This window comes from Urocitellus parryii, chromosome 10 (genome assembly GCF_045843805.1).
Source record: "Urocitellus parryii isolate mUroPar1 chromosome 10, mUroPar1.hap1, whole genome shotgun sequence".
NCBI classification, from domain to species: Eukaryota; Metazoa; Chordata; class Mammalia; order Rodentia; family Sciuridae; genus Urocitellus; species Urocitellus parryii.
In genome coordinates, this window is record NC_135540.1 from 128827537 (window position 1) to 128850880 (window position 23344).

The following is a 23344-nucleotide window of genomic DNA, read 5'->3' on the forward strand; positions in this document are numbered from 1 at the left end:
AATGAAAAACTTCATAACAGCAATCAGATCATAGGTTTTATGTCTGTGTTCAATGATTATTTCCTTTTCAAAAGAAGTGCGGTTTAGTTGTATTTAGAAAATACTGACTCTGATGAGCCAGGGAGATGGTGGCATTGCAGTCCTGACCCTGGCTCCCAAGGAAGGGGCGCAGGATGTGGTTAGAAGCAGGTAGACGGGGCTTGGAGGCTGAGGTTCTCTGGAGGCCATGTGGATCACAGGAGTCAACAGGGCATTATCCTAGAGAAGCAGTCTTGCAACTTCGTCGTGGGTCTCTGCCCCCATGTAGTAAGCAGGCTGGGCAGTGTGGTGAGCCACAGGACAATGGCTTGTCAAGAATGCTGGGCTCACAGGAAATGAGTAACTCCTGCCACCAGGCAGAGGGTAGCCTCATCAGAAAGTATTTGTGAATTTTCCAGGAAGCCTATCCAGAAGATGAGCCCAGTGTTGCAACTTCTACTGTATCGATAGTTATGTTATGAATTGGGCCATATAATGGTTTTTATGAGCTGGTGGGGCAGTGGAGCCGGAGGGAGGAGACCCCACTGTGCTCTCTGCAGTAAGGCTTTCATGGAGTCCTTTTCCTAAGCACGAGTAGAGAAAGGAGTCCTGATGCTTTCTGAACTGCAAGGCCTGAGATGGAAAACTGAGGATCTCCGAGTAGTTTAGACTGTCTCGACACGGGCTGGTCTGTCCACGACGGAGCAGTTGTTATTAAAGATCCCCCAGACACAGGTCCCTCATTATGAAAACGGGTAGCACCAAGGTCCTGGGTCTGTTTCTGGGGAAGCCTTTAAATCTCAGCTGAAGTACGTAAGGGACTTGGGAACCCCAGAGGTACCTGCTGTCCTGGCTGGTGTTGATCTTCCTCTGTACACCTGTGGTATTCACTGATAGTGTGGACAGGTGACATAGGAAGCCCCAACCTGGTGTGTGAGGAAGGGGCCGGTTGGCATTGTTAGGTCAAGACTTCTGGGAAAGAGCAGCAGGAAAAGGTGTCTGTATATGGTCTGGCTTCAGGCCCGGATGGTGACTGGAAGCCATTCTGACTTGGCGGACAAGGTTGTGTCTAGACCAGTAGGCTCACCTCAGGGTGTCTGGCACAACTGCAGTGTGGTCCAGCCATGGCAGGAGTGTGGTCCCAGGAAATGGATGTGACCACATCTAAGCAGGAGTCTAGCCGAGGGTCTCCATCTGAGCCTGGGTACTGGGTAGATAGTAGCAACTGCCTCAGCCTGCTGCCCACAGCCCCACCCGAGAGGTATATACTGAGACACTGCATTGAGACACTGCTGCCCCCAGTGGTAGGGCCTGGCGTGGGTGTGCAGTAGTGTGCTTGAGAAGGATGAGTGTGTCAACTGTGACTGCTGTGGGTGCCCCAGGAGATAAGGCCTTCTGCATCTTTGTTTTGAGCTACATAGTGTGATTTTTACTTATTCCTCTTTTTTGTTTTTCATATTGGGAAATAAACCCAGGAGTATTCTACCTCTGAGTTATCTCCCCAGTCCTTCTAAAAATGTATTTTGAGACAGTCTTGCTGAGTTGCCCAGGCTGGCCTCAATCAAGGTGGTGACCCACCTCACATTCATGAGGACCTGGGATTCCAGGTTTGCGCCACTGTGCCCAGCTTTACATATCGTGGTTTATTGCATATTTTTTTTTGTATCTTTACTTTATAGAAAACCTAACTATGGAAGCCCAAGAAGAAAATAAGTATGAAGAGCTAAGTGACATGAATTTTGCTTTGGGTATTTTTAAACACATTGTAAAAAAAACTCAATTTAATGATGTTTGTCATAAATCCAGTAACTAGTGAACTTTGATAACCAAATTAGAGCATACTAAGAAAGAATTGTTTATGGTTATAGTTTAGTGATGATTTAGATTTGAATAATGGGAGGACCATGTCCCTTTTAAGACATATGCCTTTCTTCCTGTGTTGACTGAAACAAAAGGCTTTGGAGCCAGGTTTTTCAAATTTGAATTCTCACTGTCACTACTGTCACTTGGCTTAATGTTTCTGGCTTCCATTTCCTCATGTCACTGCTGTTAGTGTTGCTTTCTGTGCAGCAGGTAAGTGTAGTCGCCTGAATATTTTTGACAGTGTCGATCTGTGAATTACATTTATTTTGTTTTTCACAGGGACCTCCGGAACAATCTGATAAGCAGTATAGATCCAGGTGCCTTTTGGGGACTGTCATCACTAAAAAGACTGTGAGTATTTGAATTGCTCACTTATGAGCTCAGAGTTGTGTATCTCATAAGCAGCTATTAACTGACTTTACCATGATAGAAAGTAAATGATGAGTAATTTCTAGAGGCTCACCTGGCCAGGTCCCCGATCAAAGAACAGATAGTATTTAATATGTGTAGCTTAGGAGGAGGTTAATTTGCACAGGTGTGATTTGTTTGGTGGTAGGTAGTTGTGTCTTCTGTATGCTAATAAAATCATTAATGTGGCCGCTCTGCGGGTTGACATAATCTCTAGATGAATTTCAAGTTATGACTCTATTCAAACTGTCTGTAAATCAAGGCGCCTTTCTATAATGATGTGAAATGTTGCGGATTTCATGTATGTTTTTTAATCTGTGTATTATTATTTCAAATTCTAAAGTCTAGTTGTTGTAACTTCCAAAGCTAAACAGCCCCTTCCTTCTTTGGGTCCTTTTTGTAGTTGCTCACTTTTGAGATGTGACTGCTGAGACTGTCCTGCCATCCTGCATTTCTTCCAAAAACAGTTGTTGTTCACTAGCTGCTTCTCAGGTTCTGACTTCTCCAGAAAAGCTGTCAGACTCTTGAGAGAGAATATATAGTGTAGGGGAAGAACAATAACTTTTTCTTCTCTACTTTGTAAGTTCTCATCGAGGACTCATCTAACAAAGACTCATAAGAGAAAAACAGAGGTTTATTAGCATGTGTATTTCCTTATACACAAGGGAGAAAACCCAGGAAAAGAGTGTGTCAAAGGGGTGGTTCAGAACTGATGGATGGAACATCTTCAGCAGGGAGCAATACAGTTTTAGAGAAGTAACAGGACAAAGGATAAGCACCTTGAGTATCTAGGGGCAGCAATTTGGAGAAGGCAAATAAATGGGAAATGAATAGTAGATAAAGTCTAATTAGTAATGTTTGCTGTATAGAGTCCTCTGGTGCTTCCTAGGCTGATAAGGCTCCAGAACCCTCTAGAGGCCAGGCTTTGTCCTTCCTAGAGGAGGTGGAGGGACACCTTTGCAAACTTATGTCCTGCTTTTAGTCGAACAAGGAGAACACAGAGACTTTCCTTGTATGTTTTGTTCTTATGTTTCTTCTCAGTTGCCATCACCTCAAAATCATTCTTGTGCTATTTTCCCAGGTTTTTTTTTTTTTAATTATTACTTTGTGTGTGTGTGTGTGTGTGTGTGTGTGTGGACATGGAGATTGAACACTAGGGCCATCTGCATGCTAGGCAAGAGCTATGCACTGAGCTATAGCTATAGCCCCCAAATTACTACTTATGCAAATAAGATATCTTTCATCTAAGACATAGATATAGCTTTCCCCCCTTTTCTCTCTGTTTGGCAGTCTTGTTTGGAATTCTGTAAGATTAACAATAGCAGGAGTTAAAGGATTTCTTTTCAGCCTGCAAAATTATTTAAATTTTAATCAAGTCTGTAGTGGGGAGCTTTTATTACCATAGCTCTTATTGGGGTGAGTAGTGGCTCATTGTTTGTATCTGCCTTTGCCTACTCTAAGTAGAAGCCCAAGGAAGTCTGAAGGAGGGATTGCTACCAGTTTTCTTATTTTCTATTCATTCTGTACTTGTATTATTTTGTAGTTAAGGCTTTTTAATAAAACCAGTAAAAAATTGGCCTGGCCTGTCTAGGGTAGGTCAGTGTTGTTACCAGAGACCAGGGTTAAGTCAGAGTGTGAGTAGCACTGGACACTAGGTGGGCATCAACATGGTAGCAGGTCAAGCTATGTATGGAGCTCAGTAAAAGCTTGGTGACAGCAGCGTCACCAAGGCTGTGGCAAGGCAAGGATCCAGGTGAGTTGAGTTCAACAAAAATTCACCAAGTCCATCTTTTGCACTCACCTATGGGTGAGTCAGGGAGTGTAGTGGAATCATAAGAAACTAGAGCGTGGATGTGGACATGGCATCTATTCACAGAGGCTGAGCAGGTGTCTTGGGGGTTATGAAGACTCCATCATATAGACGCAGGCAGGGGTGCCGAGCATGGTCCTGAATAGGTGACACAACCAGATAGAGTCCCTGGAGAGAGAGGGGGCAGCAGGGAGGCCAGGTGCTTCCTTTGAACTTCTTGCCATGCTGAGCCACTTGGTTCCTGTGCTGAGGAACCGAATCCTCAGGTAGAGGCCTGGCCTGCCCTGTCTGAAATGGTGGAGCTGAAGTTGATCATTGTTTCAGCTGTCCTTCTTAGTGATTCTAATGCTTTTAGACCTTGTAGAATATTCTTTCCTTTAACATCTAGGAGAGAACGTGACATCATATTGTCAGGTAGGATCACTTACTCTTCCTTCACTCTGTGAATGCACACCACTGTATTCACAGCTCTGCTGGTGATAGAAAGGTTAATGCTGCTGATATAGAGGTTGAAGGATACTTGACTATTTGTTAGAAGAATTAGTTTCATTGGGGGTGTTGTAGAATACCTTAGGTTCACCGTCTAGTACTTTGTCCTAAATAATTTCTCCAGGACTACTACCTAAAGTAAATTTAATGACTGGTAGTGTAGTGGGCATTGCCTTAGCATTTTTCATAGCATTACACATGAAGTTGTCTGTTGTGTTCTTGCTTAGGAAGGTAATTGCCATGTATAATGCTCTTCTCACCACAAAATATATTCTTAAATCTAATAGCTGACTTATAATTGAAGGGTCCCTAGGGCCCACAGTGGGCAAGCTGAAGGGGTCCTATGTAGGCTTGGTGGATGTGGATATTCTGCAGTGGTGTTTGATGGTTGCTTGTGGATATACATAGGTACCTTTTCTTATGAGGCCTTACATCATTCAGTTGAGCATCCTCCTCCACAGCCACACATAGGTCTTTTATAAGTATCTCAAGCCTTTGCCTTTAGTTTATAGGTAACTTGAATCAGGAAGATGAAGTGGTTTTCTGAAAATAAACTTCCAGAAGTAGGTGAAACCTAGACATTCAGTTTTTCTTTATCAACAAATTCAGGCTGAATCCTCAACCCAAATGAAAACCATATGTTATTAATACCTAAATTCCATTTTAAGTAGACATAGCTGTAATGAAATTGTTTCCTAAAGAATCAATGGTGATTATACCATTTACTTAGAAGTAAGACAAGGTCATGAGTAGAACCCAGAAGTGCTTGTTTAAGCAACAGTTCATGAGATGGTGCTTACTTTTTTTAAATGGGAAAACAGAAATCGGAGGAAAATCTATTGGAATAATTTTTTTTTTTTAAAAAAGCCCCCTGCCCCCATGAAGAGCCTGAGCTGTACAAAAAGCACAGATGAAGGTGTGTATTGCTTGAGGTCTTTTAGCTAACGTTGCCTTAGAAGAGGGCAGCACTATGAAACTGTTGCCCACCAGGATTATTTAAGGCAGCTTTTGAATACCCCAGGGAAAAACTGAATGAGTAGGTACCTGCTTCAAATGCTACGTTCTCACAGTTGATGTCAAACTAATACATCTTCTGCCATTACCAAGTGTACAGTTTGGGATCTGAAGGTTTTCTGTTGGAAATGGGTACTTCAAATCACTTTCCTAGCATAAACCAGAGACAGTGTACTTCCCGTGACAGAGAAGGGTTATGTACATCGAAGAAAACACGATAAAAGTAATTCTCAAAAAGTTTTGTTTGGAGAGCTTGTTCTAATTCTTTCATTGAAATTTGAAGTATCTTGAATTATTCACAGCCTAACAACTAATAATAATTAACATTTGTTGTTGTGGAGGTTTCTTGCAGCATTCCCTGTGTTCACTGATGAACTGGGATGAAAGGCACACCGTTCTAGTTGAAAGTTGTGGGACATGTCAGTTGTTATCTCCCAACATAAACTTTTCACTTACAGCCAGGGTGGGTCTCTGATTAAATGTAAAATTAAAATTGTATTTGTGATCCATAGTGTGAAGTACAGTCAGTAGAGAAAGAACCCCAATACTAACTAAAAATTCTGCATAAATGAAAAGGGAAAACATTTCCTAGATTGAGGAGAAGAAAAAATATTTAGAAAAATAACATTCGTTAGGACATTGAATTTAGGACTGACTGTAAAAAGTAATTAGATCATTACCTAGATATTGTTAATTTGGCTTGAGACTAAATGATAGACCTTTAAAGTAAAATTAATTCAGTTTTTAATTACAGTCGGAGCTTTTTTGAGTATTTTAAGGAATGAAGTTAGAAAGCATTGAGTTTCAAGTGTTTGTGAGGAAATAAAAGTTTCATCATTTTGATAATTTATCCTTTTCCCCATTGTCTCTTATTTGCTGGTTGAGAGTGCCCAGTGTAATTTAGCTGTGTAGGTCATCTAAGGAATTGTATCCCAGGCAGTAAGATAGATGGAGTCTCATGTCTACTATTCCAGGTTTATCTTCAGTATTTTGGTAGGAATAAATGCTTAGAATGTAATTAAGTAGCATTTAGTCTTGTATGCCAGATGTAAATGCAAGCAGGAATCATTTTCTGTAAGCAGGAATCATTATCTCAATTGAGGTGGGTAAATATCCCAAAGATGCAGAAAAGAAAGGTCTTTCATGATACCTGGGTGGTGTTCTCCAGTATAGGAGGTGTGAGATCTTTATAAACGGAAGAGAACTAATTGAAGACACTTTCCCCCGCCTCTCTCCTCAGGGACCTGACAAACAATCGGATAGGATGTCTAAATGCAGACATATTTCGAGGACTTACCAATCTGGTTCGGCTGTAAGTACCTTTTCTTTCCTATTAAAATATAAGGAGGCATTTGAACCAGTACCCAAATGTTTATGAGCAACTATGATGTGTTCCATCTTGAAGTAGCAACTGCAGGGTTGTAGAGGCAATAAGGGACCAGGGAGCTCACGGTTTAGTCATGGAAAGGCAGTGTCCTCAGAGTGTAATGCAGGTGGAGGAGCACTTATCCAAGATGCTTAGGAACAGCGCATTTTAGATTTTATTTTTTCTGGATTTTGGGATATTCGTTACACCTAGTGAGGTATCTTGGGGGTGGTACCCAAATCTAAACACAAAACATGACTTCCAGTAATTGTTTGGAATAGAATAACTTGGATGTTAGTGAATAATAAAATCATATGGAGACATGAAGGTAAAACAAATACTCCATTGTTTTAGTCATATCTCCCCGAGGTAGCTTCTGTTAGTGATCTGATATATATACTTTCATATTTTCTTTTTGTTGACCCCACAGATATAGAAGCACATGCATAGGGTTTTTTAAGTGCATCTTGTCTGAACTTTATTTTAAAAAAAGAAAGCCCTAAAGGCATGTATACAAGCAGGAGCTGTCACTGCCCCCGTCACCCTTCCCTCTCCACACTAGGTTCTCCATCTGCATGAGTGTCACTCTGTCCCACATCTGAAGGATTCAGCCTGGACCCTGGAGGAGCTCTCTGCCCTGCTGTGCCCTCAACTTGATTCTTGAGAACACTGGTTCTGAATTCTGTCCATTCTTGATGCTGCAACAGGCATCTAACAGATCCTAGGGGGAGGTGGAGGTTGATCATGCTGCCATTTCCTAGAGCCCTCTGTCCCATTTTAATGTTATAGGCACGTGAAGGTCAGGTGAGCATCCTGAGTAGGCCTCCACCAAGATTCCTATCTGCCCCTCCCTGTTTCTAGCTGCCAGAGGCACCCAAGCAACATGCTCTCTGCTTCAGCCCTGAATTCATGGTCAGGTTTGGAAGAAATACCCTGTTCAGTCAAATGGATGTAGCAAAGCACTCAAGACTGGAGCATTGGATTCAGGAGTTTAATTCATGTGAAACTCCACAGGGTTAGGTTATTAAGCTACCTGATGTGGGGTACTGGAGGTCAGGTAATTTGCCCAAGCCCAGCCTTGCAGTGTATTCTGAGTCTCCCTTAGCTCCTGGGCTCTGGCCATTCTGTTCTTGTTTCCACAAGTGAGGGTGTGTTGCTGCTGCTGATCATGGTTCTTTACTTCTTCTTGCTGCTAAAATTTAATTCTTGTGATTTCTTATTTATTTTTATCGTTCTCTTTGCTGCTTTCCTTAAATAATGCTGAGTGAACACATGAAGAGTAATTCCAGTGGGAATTTAGTATACCTTTTAGAAAAAGGTAGACAGATAAAATCCTTATCTAGCATTAGTCCATTTTTTAAAAATTTGTTTACTAGTTCATATTAAATGTTAAGAATGATTTCTTCAACCTCAGAGGAAATATTTACTAGTAGCTCCCCCTTTGTAAGAGTTAAAACAACTTTCATGAGTTCTTGATAATATTATGTAATGATCATAGAATATTTCTAAAAGTTTAAAATAGTAAAAAAATGATACATGCCTATTTATTTATTTATTGGTTCTTCTTAGTTATACATTGAAAATAGAATCCATTTTGATAAAATTATATGAACATGGAATATGTCTTATTCTAATTAGGTCTCCCTTCTTGTGGGAGTATATGATGGTGGGATTCATTTAGGTATGTACCAGTATTTTTAAAAGTGAAATTATTTTTTTTCCCCACAGGAATCTTTCAGGGAATTTGTTTTCTTCACTTTCTCAAGGAACTTTTGATTATCTTGGCTCATTACGATCCTTGTAAGTAAGAATTCTTTGTCCTGTTTAACATGTGTTAATTTTTGAAAATTAATATCACTTATTATGTGGTCAAAGATATTTCATAAGCAATATCTTGTGAATTTTCAAAAATTAGGCTCTTACTTGAGGGCCTGCATTAACATGGAAAAGCAGACAGTAAATCTCAGTAATGCATTTCAGACTGGAATGGCTAGTTTTTCCTCACAATACCGTATCAGTGAAATCTATATTCAGAGTAAATAAATGGGTAATTGTTTCTTTCTGCCTTTTCAAATCAGGAAATGTTTTTGTGGTTTGACTAATTAAATCCTCAAAGTATAAACTATTCCTTCCTACGAAGACTTTGTTGCAGGGTATTTTATACCATAAGGATTCAGTTTTATCCTGCAATCCCTGCTGTACATTGAATCTACAATTTATTACTAATGTTTCTAGGGGTGTTTATTGAGAAGACTTGCTTTATGAAGTCAGTGTAAGAGCTTCATACAGTTCTCTGTCGCTTTAGAATTGGTTCATTTTTTTTTCCCCCCTCGGATGCAATTTTGTTAACTGAGAGATTGCACAAGAGTTATTTTGAAAGTAAATGTATATCAAGATAAACCTTAATCTATCCCAAATTATGTTACACTAATTCCTGTTGGAATTATACTTTAGTTTGTTGTTTTTAAAATTTTCATTGTCTGTAATATATGGAATTGAATCTTTTTCTAGGGGAAAAAATTCTTCCCTGCCAGGTGCCTCTGTTTAGTATGTGCTGAGTTCTCTCTTTCTTCCCAGCCCCTCCCCCCTTATCTTCATCGTCCTCATCTTTTTTGTAGTACTAGGGACTGAACCCAGAGCTTGAGTGTGTTGGGCCAGTGTTCTACCCCTGAGCTCTGCCCCAGCCCCTTTCCTTTTCTGAACCTGTCATTAGAGTCTCATGTAGCAGTTGCCATTGGATGAAGCCAGTGGGTTCCAGCTTATTACCATCCTGCAGGAGGTATATGCACTAAAGTCCCCTCAGGTCACTCTTATCTGGTCTTCTTGCCACAACTGTTCTTATCCAGAGGGCTGCCTATGTGTGAAAATAGCTCCTTTCGACCTTTTGACCCCTTTTGACACACTTAGTGGGCTCAAGTCAGCTGTTTCTCTGTTTTTTTTTTTTTTGTTTGTTGCAGTGCTAGGATGGAATCAAGGACCTGGAGCAGGCTAGGCGAGCACTCTACCCCTGAACCGTATCTCAGCCCACTCTGAAATTTAGGAAATAAGATTGCAAGCTGGACGCAGCGGCACATGCCTATACTCTCAGCTTTTGGGAGACTGAGGCAGAAAGATTATAAGCTTGAGGCCAGCCTGTGCCAATTGGGGAGACTCTGTCTCAAAATGAAATAAAAGGCAGGAGATGTAGCTCAGTGATGGAGTGCTTGCTTAGCATGTATGAGGACCTGCGTTCCATCCCCGGTACCGTGGGGAAAAATTTAAAAAGGAAAAAGAAAGAGGAAGGAAGGAGAGGGGATGGATGGGTAGAAGCAAGGAAGATGGCAAAGGATAATCTGCCTTCTGAGATTTTTGAGCAGCTGGAATGTGGCAAGTATTTCCAGCCCAGAACTGGGAAACATCGAAGTGTTTGTACTCAGCGGTGTGAGGAACTGAACTGACCAGAAGGTGGAGCTTCAGAATTAGAAGCCAGCCAGGTCTTCTGTCATTGTCTTCCCTTGGCTTTGTTTCATCATGTCCCTTTTTTCCGTTTTTTTTCCCCTGTGCTAACACCCTGTTAGAAACATGCACACTTAGGCTTGCTGTTTGTACTTGGTTGGTTTATTTTTATCAGGCATGTTCCGTTCTATCTTAGTATGTTTTGTTCTTCCTGTTCTATTCTCCATGCTGGCAGGGGCAGCATCTTGTAGTTTTTTCTTAGCTGGATGCATATGGCATATGAATAGTCAGGGCTTAGCAAAAGGAGTGCCTGCAGGTTATTGTGCTTGTGTCCACGCTTTGTGTGTGTACCCTTTCTTTGGGTATTTCATCCGACCTCAAATTACGACGCTTTTTCTGCCTCATATAAAGATGATTCTCTGTTTTCTTTCATATCAAATATGCAGTATTATTTATTTATTTAGTTTGGTGGTGCTGGGGATCAAACCCAGGGCTTCAGGCATTCTGGGAAAATGCTCTACCACTGAGCTACATTCCCCAGTCCAGTTGTGAAGTATTCTTATTTTCCTATTTGTGATTTGATGAGTCTTTATCTTTTAAGCCATGGTGTCACTTGTTGCATAGGAGGAGAAGGAAAGGTCAGAAATAGTCTCTATCCTTGAATGTACGATCTAGTCAGACATCAAAGAATTTAGGCACACTGAGGGCTGGGGTTGTGGCTCAGCATGTGTGAGACACTGGGTTTGGTGCTCAGTACCACATAAAAATAAATAAATAAAGTATTGTGTTCATCTACAACTAAAAAAAATATTAAAAAAAAGAATACAACCACATAGAACATTCCTATATTACTTTATGATGCTATTTCATTGCCAAAATCAACAGGGGAGATTGTAAGCATTTAGACCTTTCAGCCATGAATATACTAAAAAATTGGGGAAAGGCTTCCAGATCCAAAATTATTGCCAAATTCCTAGAGGCTTGGTAGACAAAAAGGATGGGGCCTTGGTATTGAACTCTGGAGCTGTGGGGCTTGTTGCGTGGATGAGGTTGTCTGGCAGATAGTTTTTCTTTGCATTCTAACTTCTTTCAAAAGCAGAGTTCTAGGTCAGTGGGGGACAGTGTTGGAGGCAGGTCCTTGGAAAGATGACCATAACTAGTTAGTGGTATATGCTAGAGGAATAGTAGAAGTATTGTGCTTTCTGGCAAAGAAGCAAACCAAGGTAAAGCATGGTGCCATTTCAGTTTTTTCACGATAATCTCCAAATTGTATTTTACAGAGAATTTCAGACAGAGTATCTTTTGTGTGACTGCAACATATTGTGGATGCATCGCTGGGTAAAGGAGAGGAACATCACTGTGCGGGACACCAGGTGTGTTTATCCTAAGTCACTGCAGGCCCAGCCAGTCACAGGAGTGAAGCAGGAGCTATTGACATGCGGTAAGGGAGAAATCAAAACTGAGAAAGCATTTACTGTGTTTTGACTTGCTACCATGTTTTTCTTGACAAACTGTAAAATTCTTTTGATGGAACTGAAGTACAATCATTAATCTTTGAGGATTTGATAATATTGGGTTTATGCCAGCAAGTAAGCCAGCTGGATTAGAGAGCATTACTTTTTCGATTGGTCTTTAAGTTAACGGCTCTTAGGTTCTGAAAAGTTTTCTTTATGAAAAGTGATTTAAAAAATAGTGTAGGTAATTCACACTTTGCATTGGCAGACCAGGAAGTTTCAGGATGTCCACATATTGTTTGTTGGCAGGAGTGTGACATGATGGAACCTTTTTTGATTTTTTTTTTTTTTTTTTTTGTGTGTGTGTGTGGTGCTGTACCTCAAACCCAGTACATCCTGCATGATAGACAGGGGCTCTCCCCACTGAACTGTACCTGCACCCTGTAGCACAGTGCTTTTTAAAGTTTCTATAGTTCAGCCAAGTGTCAGTGTCCCTAAAGTGGTGATGCAGTGCAGTTAGATCTTATAATTTTATGTCTTGCTAATTCTTAGGAAATGATCACCTGTGTATGTAAATAACCAAGACTATAAATTACATCCTAAGTTCTCAAAAAAAAAAAATAGAGGAATAGTTTAATTACTTTTGACATGTTCATTCAGTGAGGTAATATGTTCCTATTGAATATCTGAAAACATGAGAGAAATAACACATTTACCATGTACTAAGTGGAGTTGGTGGGGGGATGAGAACAACCCATAAACCCACAGTAATTCCTATAATAATACAGTTAGATGCCAGCCCAGTCTTTGTGTTTGAAAAGAAAAAATCATGCCATTCTTTTTCTCTTTATTATCATTATTTTTGTTATTTAACAAGTAAAATATGCTCATTGAAAATTAAGATTTATGGGAAGAAACAAAAAAATTAAGAAAAATCAAAACCCCTGTGTACATTCTTACCACTCGAAGATAGTGAGTGTTGAAACGTTGGTGTGTTATCTTCTGCACCTTTTCCCTTTGTTTTGTTTGTTTGGTTGGTTTGCAGTGCTGGGGATCATACCAGGGAGTCACCACTGAGCCTCTTCCTCAGCCTAAGAAGCAGGACTCCTGTATTTTGACAAAAATATTCTCTAATGACATTTTTCTAGCTTTTCAAAAATTGAAATAATGTAAACTTACCTCCTTATTGCATAAAATAGATGCATTCTAATGCATTGTACAGAGGTAGCCATAATTTAATAGCTTCCTATTACTGCATATTTAACTTGTTGTTTTATCAATCCATAAATAATGTAGTGATTAATGTCTTTGAATATATTTTTGTATATTTGCAATTATTCTTTAGGATATACACTGTTAGAATTGTGTTAAACAAATGAACTAACATTTTAAAAGCTTTTAATGAACTAATGCTGTTAGTGTACATTTTCACAAACATATTTAAAATCTTTTCCTTTCATTTTTCTGACTGGAAGGAAATGTATCATTTTTCAAAAAACAATTATAAAATATGGGATTTTAAAAGACATTTTTTCTTAAATGTTCTAAATTTTCCATGGTGAATGTGCATTACTCTTACAGCCAGAAACCAGTGTTTTAATCAAAGGTAATATAATGTTCAAATGTATTTTAAAATTGTTTCAGCATCTACTTATCCCTAGTTTCATGCCCTGGACTTAAGTTTTACATTTTTTTCTTTTCTCTTGCTTCAGTGATCATCTGATAGTTTTATAATACCTAAGAGGAAAAAGTATAAATATTAGAACTTGAGTATGTATTGGTTTCCTTTTAATTTTACTTAATTTTGTTTGCACCTGTGAGCCACTTTTCTTAGTCTGTGTTTTGTTACTATTACAGAAAACCTGAACTTCATTAAAAAAGAAAGAGATTCATTTAGAAGGAAAAAATCCCCCCCCCCCCCCAAAAAAAAACGAGAAATAAGACATAAATGAAAGAGAAACTCTTTTTCTTTTTTTTCTTTTCTTTTTTTTTTTTTTTTTCTTTTCCGAAACTTAAATTTCAAAATTGGGAAGGCCCATTGGGTTGGCCTCTGGTGAGGGGCTTGTGGCAGATGGCATGACAGGTGAATGTGTGGGAGCAGAAGGTTGCATTTCAAGATAGCACCTGAGAGCAATTTAGGGGGCAAGCTCAGGCTGTTCTAGCAACTTGCTCTTTGGAGAAGATGCTTGGTTGCTCTAAGAGACCAGCACTGCTTCTGAGGACAGGTGCCCCAGGGACCTGAGAACCCCCTGCTTGGCCCCATCTTATAAAGGCTGCATCACCTTTCACCTTGCTGAACCAGGGACCAAGCATCCAATACCCGAGCCCTTGGGGAGCACACCCAAACCAGAGCACCACTCAGCTCAACAGCAGCCATCCCTAGGAGCAATGGTGATTACTGAGGGATGGTCATTGTTTTCTGTTATAATTGTTTACCAGGTCTTTGTTTTACTCTCTCCAGATCCGCCCCTTGAACTACCCTCATTTTATATGACTCCATCACATCGGCAAGTTGTGTTTGAAGGAGACAGCCTTCCCTTCCAGTGCATGGCTTCATACATTGACCAGGACATGCAAGTGCTGTGGTATCAGGACGGGCGAATAGTAGAAACTGATGAATCTCAAGGCATCTTTGTTGAAAAGAACATGATTCACAACTGCTCCTTGATTGCAAGGTAATTTTTTTTTTTTTAGATGAAGATTCATATCTGGATTTTATTTACCCTTTTGGAGTTGCCATGTTTAGTTGGAAATACAGATTAATATTTTATCATCTTGCATTGGAAAATGCAGACATTTTGCATTTGTTCTCTGAACTATTATTCCTCTTTTAAAATTAAATAGACATCTTCCCATCCACTTTTGGAAGAAACTTTATAAAAGAGAAACACTTAAAAAGCTGGAAATTTTTTTCACTTAAAGCCTTCAGAAGAAATATGTACACTTTTTGTGCCAAACCTTATTTTCTTAACTATTTCCTGCTACTAAGCTTTTACTTTTACTTGGAAGAATTATCTGATTTTCACTGTTTTGTCTCATGATTAATACTATATTTTAAGATACTTCTCTCTGCCTACTAGTATAAAAGAATATGCTATCTGAACTGTCAACCCCATGGTTGCTATGAGCACCAAAATAGTTAATTTGAGCTTTCTAAAAAAGGCTTACAATATATGTGATGTTATCACCCATCAGTTATTTTATTTTGGTGAGATCTTTACTTGTAGACATTGAATTTTCCCCCTCCTTCCTTCTCTCCCTTCTTCCTGGTTGAATTTTTATTCTAGTAGAGCTATAGCTTCCAAACTCTGCCAGGGCACAGATGCCATAAGAAAATTGCTGAGAAAGTACAGGTTCTCTTGAGTTGATTCAAGTCTGATAAATTCTGAGGTCAACTTTTCTAGTTTATAATTCCTTTCTTGGAACTTTTTTATGTATTACAATCATATTTTCATTTATGTCTTAATTCTCGTTTTGGGGTTTTTTTTCTTTTCCTTCTAATGTCTGCCACTTTTAACAACTGAATCATCATTACTGTTTTTCTTTAGAATATGGTCTATATTTTGCTATATTTCAAAAATATAATTTATTTGTCTAGTGATAATTTTGGATTATATCCTGAACAATACTTCTATAGTATCCTGGATATTGCATCTTAGCCAACAAATTCTAAAATATTTACTCTCTGGCCTGTGAAGAAAAAGTTTGCTGACTCCTAACTCTGGGTTCCATTTCATTTTTCTGAGAAGAGTTCATTTTTGTTTGGTCAGGCACTCGCTTTGCTAAACTCAAACTCTGGTAGGTGGCAACTGAAATCTTGGTGTCTTTCCTACCTGTGTATATACCCACAGGTCAGTAAAAGATATGGGTGGATTTGCATCCTTGGAAGTTTATGTTTCTAGACAGGCTACTTCCTCCCTCCTTCTGCCTCTCCCCGCTCTATTTTTTAAGTCACTAAGATTGTGGTCTGTTTGAGTGGGGCCTGCCCTTTGTTGGGGGCGAGGGGCGGTGTGCACATTTAAAAGGTTTCTGGGAAGGGAGATCAGTAGAGGAAAAGGATCAAGAGGTGGGGAGGGAGAAGGGAAGCGCTGTGGATTAATATTGGCCAAATCATATTGTTACATATGTGTGCATGTACACATGTAACAACAAATCCCATCAATATGTACCACTGTAATGCACTGATAAATAAATGTGGGGCTGGGAAATAAACAAAAAGTTTTTTGATTCCTCTCCAGTGCTAATCCATTCTTCCTAATATCAGCTCCTCTACATTTTCTGCTTGCTTTTGATCACTGGTCATGTGTTCAGATAGTTGTTATTTTTATTATTTGTTCAGAGTTTGAGTATTAATTATAGGAAGTGTGGTTTAGTATGGGCTATTCAACCATCCCCAGAAGCAGAATTCCATTATTAGGGGATAAAATTGATAGAGATGATATATTCATGTTATACTATTTTTACTGTGCTGTTAATTTCCCAGGCATGTACATATGTCAAAATTCATAAGATTGTACACTCTTAAGCAGTTTATGATATAAATAGACAATAATTGATATACAATGCACCAATCAGTCTTGAAAAACAAGCTAGACTTTGTTCTATATAAAAGAATTTTGATTTAATTTATAGTCACAGTTGTGTGACTATAAAGCAATTAAATTTACTTTATAAATCTAATAATAATCTGCAGGTTATGCTTAAATTATTGTAAATTCTTTATAGTAGTACAAAAACAATTTCTAAGGATAGCAACTCAGCTATTTTTATAATAATGTTGTTGGTAGAAACTTTTGACTAAAGTGAAAATCTTGTGAAGACTGCAAAGTTCTTTATCTAGACTTAGCCCAGAATAATAAAAGAAGTTTCAGGAGACAGAAGTGTGTAACTTTTAAATCGGAGGGAGCTATCTATTGATTTTTCATTGGTTTCATGTCATTGATCCTTCTAATCAGTAAGAATTGGTGGTTGTAGTTCTCTTAGAAGATGAAATTGAAGTTATTTTTCTTCCTAAATTTCCTTAAATGTCTGAATCTGTTTCCTGGAGGAGTCCTGGAGATTTTATCCCAGTGATTGCCTTTATTTATTTTTTATTGTTTTTAATTTTGAGGGAGGGTACCAGGGATTGAACTCGGGGGCACTTGACCACTGAGCCACATCACCACATCTGAGTACAAAAAAAAAAAAACCTATTTTGTATTTTATTTAGAGACAAGGTCTCACTGAGTACCTCTCTTTTGCTGAGACTAGCTTTGACCTCATGATCCTCCTGCCTCAGCCTCCAGAGCTGCTGGAATTACAGGTGTGTGCCACTGAGCCTGGCCCAGTAATTGCGTTTAGACACTGAGGTATTGCTAAATGCTGTCCACAAACATCTTTGTCTTATGACTACAGTTCCCAAAGCCAGGTGTTCATGTGCCTGGGGACACCACACTGAATCCATGGAAGATCTGCAAGCATTTTTGGTGTTGGAGGAGTGCACACTGAATTTCTGAGCTTGACATTTGATGGACAGCACTCAGCCCTGAACCCCCCACCATGTGCAGAGTCAGATTCATATCATTACTGTGCTCCTTTTGTTGGAGTCACATTTTGAGATGTGGGATTTTTTTGGCAGTTGCCATGGTCCAAAATGAGTACTGTGTGAAAATTATTGTGGAACAGGATATAGGGGTGCCACTGCCTTTATGAATCCGAGATTTGAATTTTATTTATTTATTTTCTGAGTATGTAGTGGGCACTCATATTCTGTCAGGAAGTTGTGATTATGTAAGAGTGAAATAAAAATTCTATTTCAAATTTATGTGTTGTTTTTTCAAATAGCTACTAAATTAATGTTTTCTCAATAACTACTAAATTATTTTCAAATAGCTACTAAATTGTTAGAGACACAGTCTTGGATTTTTTTTCACTCCAAACTGAGGAAGTTTGGAAGCCTCTGGATCAAGAATGATTTTCATTGACAAACTTTCTATATACATTTTCCTAGTTAAACATAGTCATGTAAAATAGAAGGTTTGCAGACTTTATGGTTATTTAAATTTAATGTCAGACTTTTCTTTCACTTGATCTTGAAAATGTTTATTATAGTTATTGACTTCTTTTCCACATTTTTAAAGATAATAAACATATTTGATAAATCAGAATAGGACAGTGCCTTGGAGTCTTTATAAGAACATTTTCTGCAGAGATCAATGGTTTAGGAGACCAGACAAATGTATCTTAACTGAAAGACATACTTTTATAAGTTAATTAAAATGCTAAATGCTATATGTTTTAAGTTTTATCATTTGTGTCTACATAACAGCAAAGTAGAGTGGGTCATGTGGGTTGGTAAAGGTTAATTGAACGTTCTGACATTTGCTCTTTGATTAATAGGTTTTATATTAGAGAATTACAGTTTCATCTTGAAAATGGGATTTACTGAGGGGTTATTTGGAAATATAGGTGTTTAACCGGGCATGGTGGGCCACACTTATAATTCTTGCTATTACAGAGGTCAAGGTGGGAGAATTTTTAGTTTAAGAAAAGCTTGGGCAACTCAGAAAAACCCAGTCTCAAGTAAAATGAAAAGAAATACATCTGTCTTATAAATAGAAATATACCTTTACATGGAATCCACCTTATGAACGCATCAGTTGTTCATTCACTGAATCTTTTTAGAGATTAAATGGTTGCTTTCAGGGTAATCCTTCTGTAGAATAATTTACCTTTAGTATTTTCTTTCTTTTTTTAAATATTAATTTTTAAGTTGTAGTTGAACACAATACCTTTATTTTAATAATTTTTACGTGATGCTGAGCATTGACCCAGGACCTCACACGTGCAAGGCAAGTGCTTTACTGCTGAGCCACAACCCCAACCCTACCTTTAGTATTTTCTTGATTTCATAATTCACATAGTACTGTCCTTCCTTCATGCTTGAGTATTTTTGCTCAAGATTCTTTTTGAGAATCTCTGAGAAGGTAGGTGTGACTTGGAAGCCTCATGTTGGCTGAGGAAGTACAGCGCTACTTTGGCCTTTGGGCTCTTGGCTCCTTTCCCTTCCCTAGGCTGGAAGGAGAGGCCTTCAGCATCCTGACCACTGCACTCTGTACATACTCCTGTCACTGCCCCAACCTCCTATTTTAGGAATCTGTTCCCTTGGGTGTTTTGACTTGCCACTGAGGGACTTAAATTGGGGGGGGCGGTGTGCTGTTTCTTTATTTGTTTTTATCTAGCAAGTGCTTGGCCCAAGTGTGCATTCAGTTACCTTTGCTAGGTGACTGATTGAAGCCCACAATCTCTCTCTCACTGCCTAACCATATTTTCTCTATTTTTAAAATCTTTTTTTTTTCCCCCCATGCAGTGCCCTAACCATTTCTAATATTCAGGCTGGATCTACTGGAAATTGGGGCTGTCATGTCCAGAGCAAACGCGGGAACAACACAAGAACTGTCGATATTGTGGTCTTAGAAAGCTCTGCACAGTACTGTCCTCCAGAGAGGGTGGTAAATAATAAAGGTGATTTCAGGTCAGTGACACGGAAAGTACTTGAAAAGTCTTGATTTGTCCTAAGTCTTTTTATTCTCAAAGGTACATAATTGGACTCTATTCTAAGAAACAGAATTTGAGAAATGTATATTTGTACACATATATATCCTCATATGTCTAAGAACTAGCTTTAGAATGATAATTTCAGAATTATTTATGGAGATTGGAAAAAAAAAAAGAAGCCTGAACGTTATTTCAGACATAATATTCATTTATTTAACTCTCTCTCAAAATAATCATTTTAAACGAATGATTTTGTTGTATAAGTTAAAAACCAAGACTTTAGGAAAATATTTTGGGTATTCTGTCAAGATAATACAAAACTTAGGCTAATGGTTTTGTCAAGGGCTGCATTGTAGATGAACATTGAGGGTTTGGCAGGGTTGTGAAGTCACTCACTCATAGCTGTGCTGTCCACTCAAGAGCCAATAGCTTGGAGAGATGCATATCTCATTCTCTCTCCCTACTTGTTCTTGTGGAAGCTAGGTGAGGACTTTGGGAATGAAAGGTGCTGGGGAGTCTTGAGACTGGGGAGCCACTGGAATCTCAGGAGTTTGTTATGGGACTCTGTTAAGATGAGCTGAACAAGTTAATTTGTTTTAGTAGAAAGTTTAGAACATGTGAGAAATAACAACTTTTACCTTAGACATGTCTTACTTTCAATGTTGCTTTAGTACATTTACATCTATTATTAACTCGATATTATTTGAGGGATTTTCTTAAAGATTTTATAGTTGATATGAACAAAGGGAAATATATGACTCTTTAAGGCAGCAATAAAGATTAATTGTAATTTGGCATGGTCTCTGGTGAGTTTATTGTCACCTCTTGGCTGCAACTGTAAATTTTAAGAGTTAGAAAACCCTTTGGTGTTAATCTTGCCAATCCAAGGAGAAGTATCAATAATAAATCTTATAGCTCCCCTTTTTAAATTTTGCTTTTTTAAAAATCATTCTTGGTTTTCTTTTTTTTTAAGATTCTTGACATATGGAAACCAGCATTTATTATTGCCAATGAGAAGTCTTTATGTGCATTAAATATTGATCTATATTTATAATGTGTACTTTAAGGTGAAATGTTTGACATTTATTAATTTTGTTATTTTCAGTGTCTTTTATTAAATAATAATAATTTGATGTTTTCTGTTTATGGTGAATTTTATGTTTTACTCATAATTTTTGTTTTACATTTTTAAAAATAGAAGAAAAATCTAAATATTTAACTGATTAATGAATTATTTATCTTTTGACACTCCTTAGGATATTATACAATTAAACTCCCACTGCATTAATAAGACTTAGTTTAGTGTTGCTTGATCTATTTATGTAGTTTCTGGTAATGAATTCCGTTTTGATGTGACTGACATTATAATTCAGTTGTTCCTTGTTCAGCATCAGTTACAACTCGTATTAAAGATGCTTAAGTTTATTCCCAGTTTTTGAGAAATAGAGCTCAAATAACAGAGCTTTCTCCTACCCCCAAGGGGCGATGAGCCTCGACTACAGGGCGTGTAGTCACTGGTACAGGGAGTAGTTCCCCCCGTGAGTTCTGTAGTCTGCTGTGTTGAAGTCTGTAAGACCACACCCGTGTTCAGACATTGCTGGGAGGACTCCAGGGACCCAGCACAAAGCTGAACTCACAGACACAATATATAATATTAATGTATTATGGCACATGAGTGGATGGGAAGGGGAAGAGACCCAAGTAGGTGCTGGAAGAAGTCTCCTGTAGGCTTGCTTCTTTATGCCTGAAGGGGGTCACAGAGACCCACTCTGCCAGCAATTGTGAAAAGGCAGGGATCCTTCTGTAGCATTTCTGCCCAGGAGGCCCATTGGAGACACAGCACCTCTGACTTTTCCTGACAGCTGGTCCAGTAGCCCCCTCTGGTTAGCATGTATCAAAATTCCAGACTCCTCAGGGGAAAGCAGGGACTCGTCCTAACCATCTAGGCAGAGTGAACGACACTCACTGGGTGACTTCAAGGGCATGTGCTGGTCACTCAGGTTCCCGGGCAACAACTGAAGAGCTGGTTTTGCAAGCAGGCCTTTCTAAGGACAGCAGTCACGGAACTGCTCTGGTACCTTTTTTTTTTTTTTCCACATATCCTAACCCTACAAGTATAAAAGGCCAGATTCTGTTTATTGGGCAAGAGTCTATATGCCTTATGATTATATAACGGTATTAAATAGACATAAGACTATCGGTTGCACCAACTTTCTTTTTTTTTTCTCCATTTATTCATAGCAAAATCTAGAAGGTTTTACAATTTTATTTCAGAAAAAGATATTTTATTATTATGGTGTTGAGCTATCTTTAGCAGGTGCTGGGGTTGTGGCTCAACAGTAGAGCTCTTGCCTAGTGCGAGTGAGGTCCTGGGTTCGATATTCAGCACCAAATAAAAGTAAATAAATAAAGGTATTAAAAATAGTAATTTTTATTATTAAAAAAAGAAGTATACTCAGTCGATTGATTAAAACAGGCTAGTCTGTGTATACTGTTTTTCTTTTTCTCCAAGGAGTTTTGCGTCTCCTCTTGGTTTTCGTCTGTGATGATGCACGGTGTGTCCTCTCCTTGGTTTTTCCTCTGTTGTTGCTACCCTTGGTTCCCTCTGTCGTTCTAGGTTTTCTTAGACTATTCTGTCTTCACCTCTCTAGATGGCCCAGGACGTTGGCGGGCATTACCGCATATCTGCAGTGTACCCGGAACACCCACGGCAGTGGCATCTATCCTGGAAACCCTCAGGATGAGAGAAAGGCCTGGCGCCGATGTGACAGAGGTGGCTTTTGGGCAGATGATGATTATTCTCGATGCCAGTATGCAAATGACGTCACTAGAGTCCTTTATATGTTTAATCAGGTAACCAGATCGTCTTCATATTTACTCAGGCTGTGAATAAAACATGGTGTTCCAATCTAATATGTGATTTGAAAAATTCCCCAGTGAAGTGTAATGCTCTGGTGTTACGCCCTCAGTTGACCTGTCCTCGGAATCATGCTCCATGTGCCCTTCTTCCCTTCCCATTGCTGGCTGGCCTTGTGCCTTTGATAGGGGGCCTTTGCCATCTGTGTCCACCAGGCAGAATCCCAGCACCTTCCAGTCCTCATGGAAAGCCACATCTTGAGTTCCTTTTATGATCCCTTTGTCCAGAGTGACTCCTTGGTACACTTGTGTGACTCATGTGCCTCTCACTTTTGCTTCTCTGCTCTTTGTCCTGTGTTGTTTCCCTGATCCTTAGCGGCAGCTTCCCCTTTGTGCAGTGGTTGATGTTTAAGTCAATAAATAAGCAAATGCAGAACAGCACTGGCCTGCATGTCAGTAAAGATAAGTGCTCAATAGCGGTTGCTACTCTGGTTCAGTGGGAGTGCCAAGGAGGTGTCAGTCAGTAGTACCTGGGGTACTTGGGAAAGGCATTCCAAGGTATGTCTAGAAGTTGGGTGAGCTGGGAGGAGGAGACAGTGCACTGTGTTTACCGATGTGTTGTGTCTTATTATGTTTTATTCCAACGATACAAAAATTTTCCTCTAGTTGGTTTCTTTTGAAATCCCAGTTTTCTTGAATTTGAGAAACGTGTTTTAAGGTTATGATGAGTAAGTAATAGTTCATTCCCGTGCTTTTGAAATGCAGAGCTAAAATGTCAACCTTTTACTGGTCACTTGCCAAGTGCTGCTCTTTGCCTTCCTCTCGCAGATGCCCCTCAATCTTACAAATGCTGTGGCAACAGCTCGGCAGTTGCTGGCTTACACCGTGGAAGCAGCCAACTTTTCTGACAAGATGGATGTTATCTTTGTGGCTGAAATGATAGAAAAATTTGGAAGATTTACGAAAGAAGAAAAATCAAAAGAGGTATTTTCCCCAAGTTCAGATTTGTAGGATATATTGTCACAAAATGGAAATGGAGCCGAAGCTTTGTTTTAAAAACTGGCTTGTGTTTGCTATGTCTGAGCTGGGTATACT

The 23344-nt window shown here is 39.0% G+C and overlaps 1 protein-coding gene across 1 annotated transcript in view; it reads left to right on the forward strand.

Annotated features, from left to right (window-relative positions):
* The window catches only part of Adgra3 (adhesion G protein-coupled receptor A3), a 107554-nt gene that overhangs the window by 41516 nt on the left and 42694 nt on the right, over nucleotides 1–23344 (forward strand). Inside the window, exons 3-10 of the mRNA XM_026403308.2 lie at nucleotides 2161–2232; nucleotides 6843–6914; nucleotides 8697–8768; nucleotides 11684–11844; nucleotides 14319–14532; nucleotides 19206–19370; nucleotides 22045–22246; nucleotides 23078–23233. Coding sequence (XP_026259093.2) covers nucleotides 2161–2232; nucleotides 6843–6914; nucleotides 8697–8768; nucleotides 11684–11844; nucleotides 14319–14532; nucleotides 19206–19370; nucleotides 22045–22246; nucleotides 23078–23233 — 1114 coding nt within the window. The remainder of the gene's footprint in view (nucleotides 1–2160; nucleotides 2233–6842; nucleotides 6915–8696; nucleotides 8769–11683; nucleotides 11845–14318; nucleotides 14533–19205; nucleotides 19371–22044; nucleotides 22247–23077; nucleotides 23234–23344) is intronic.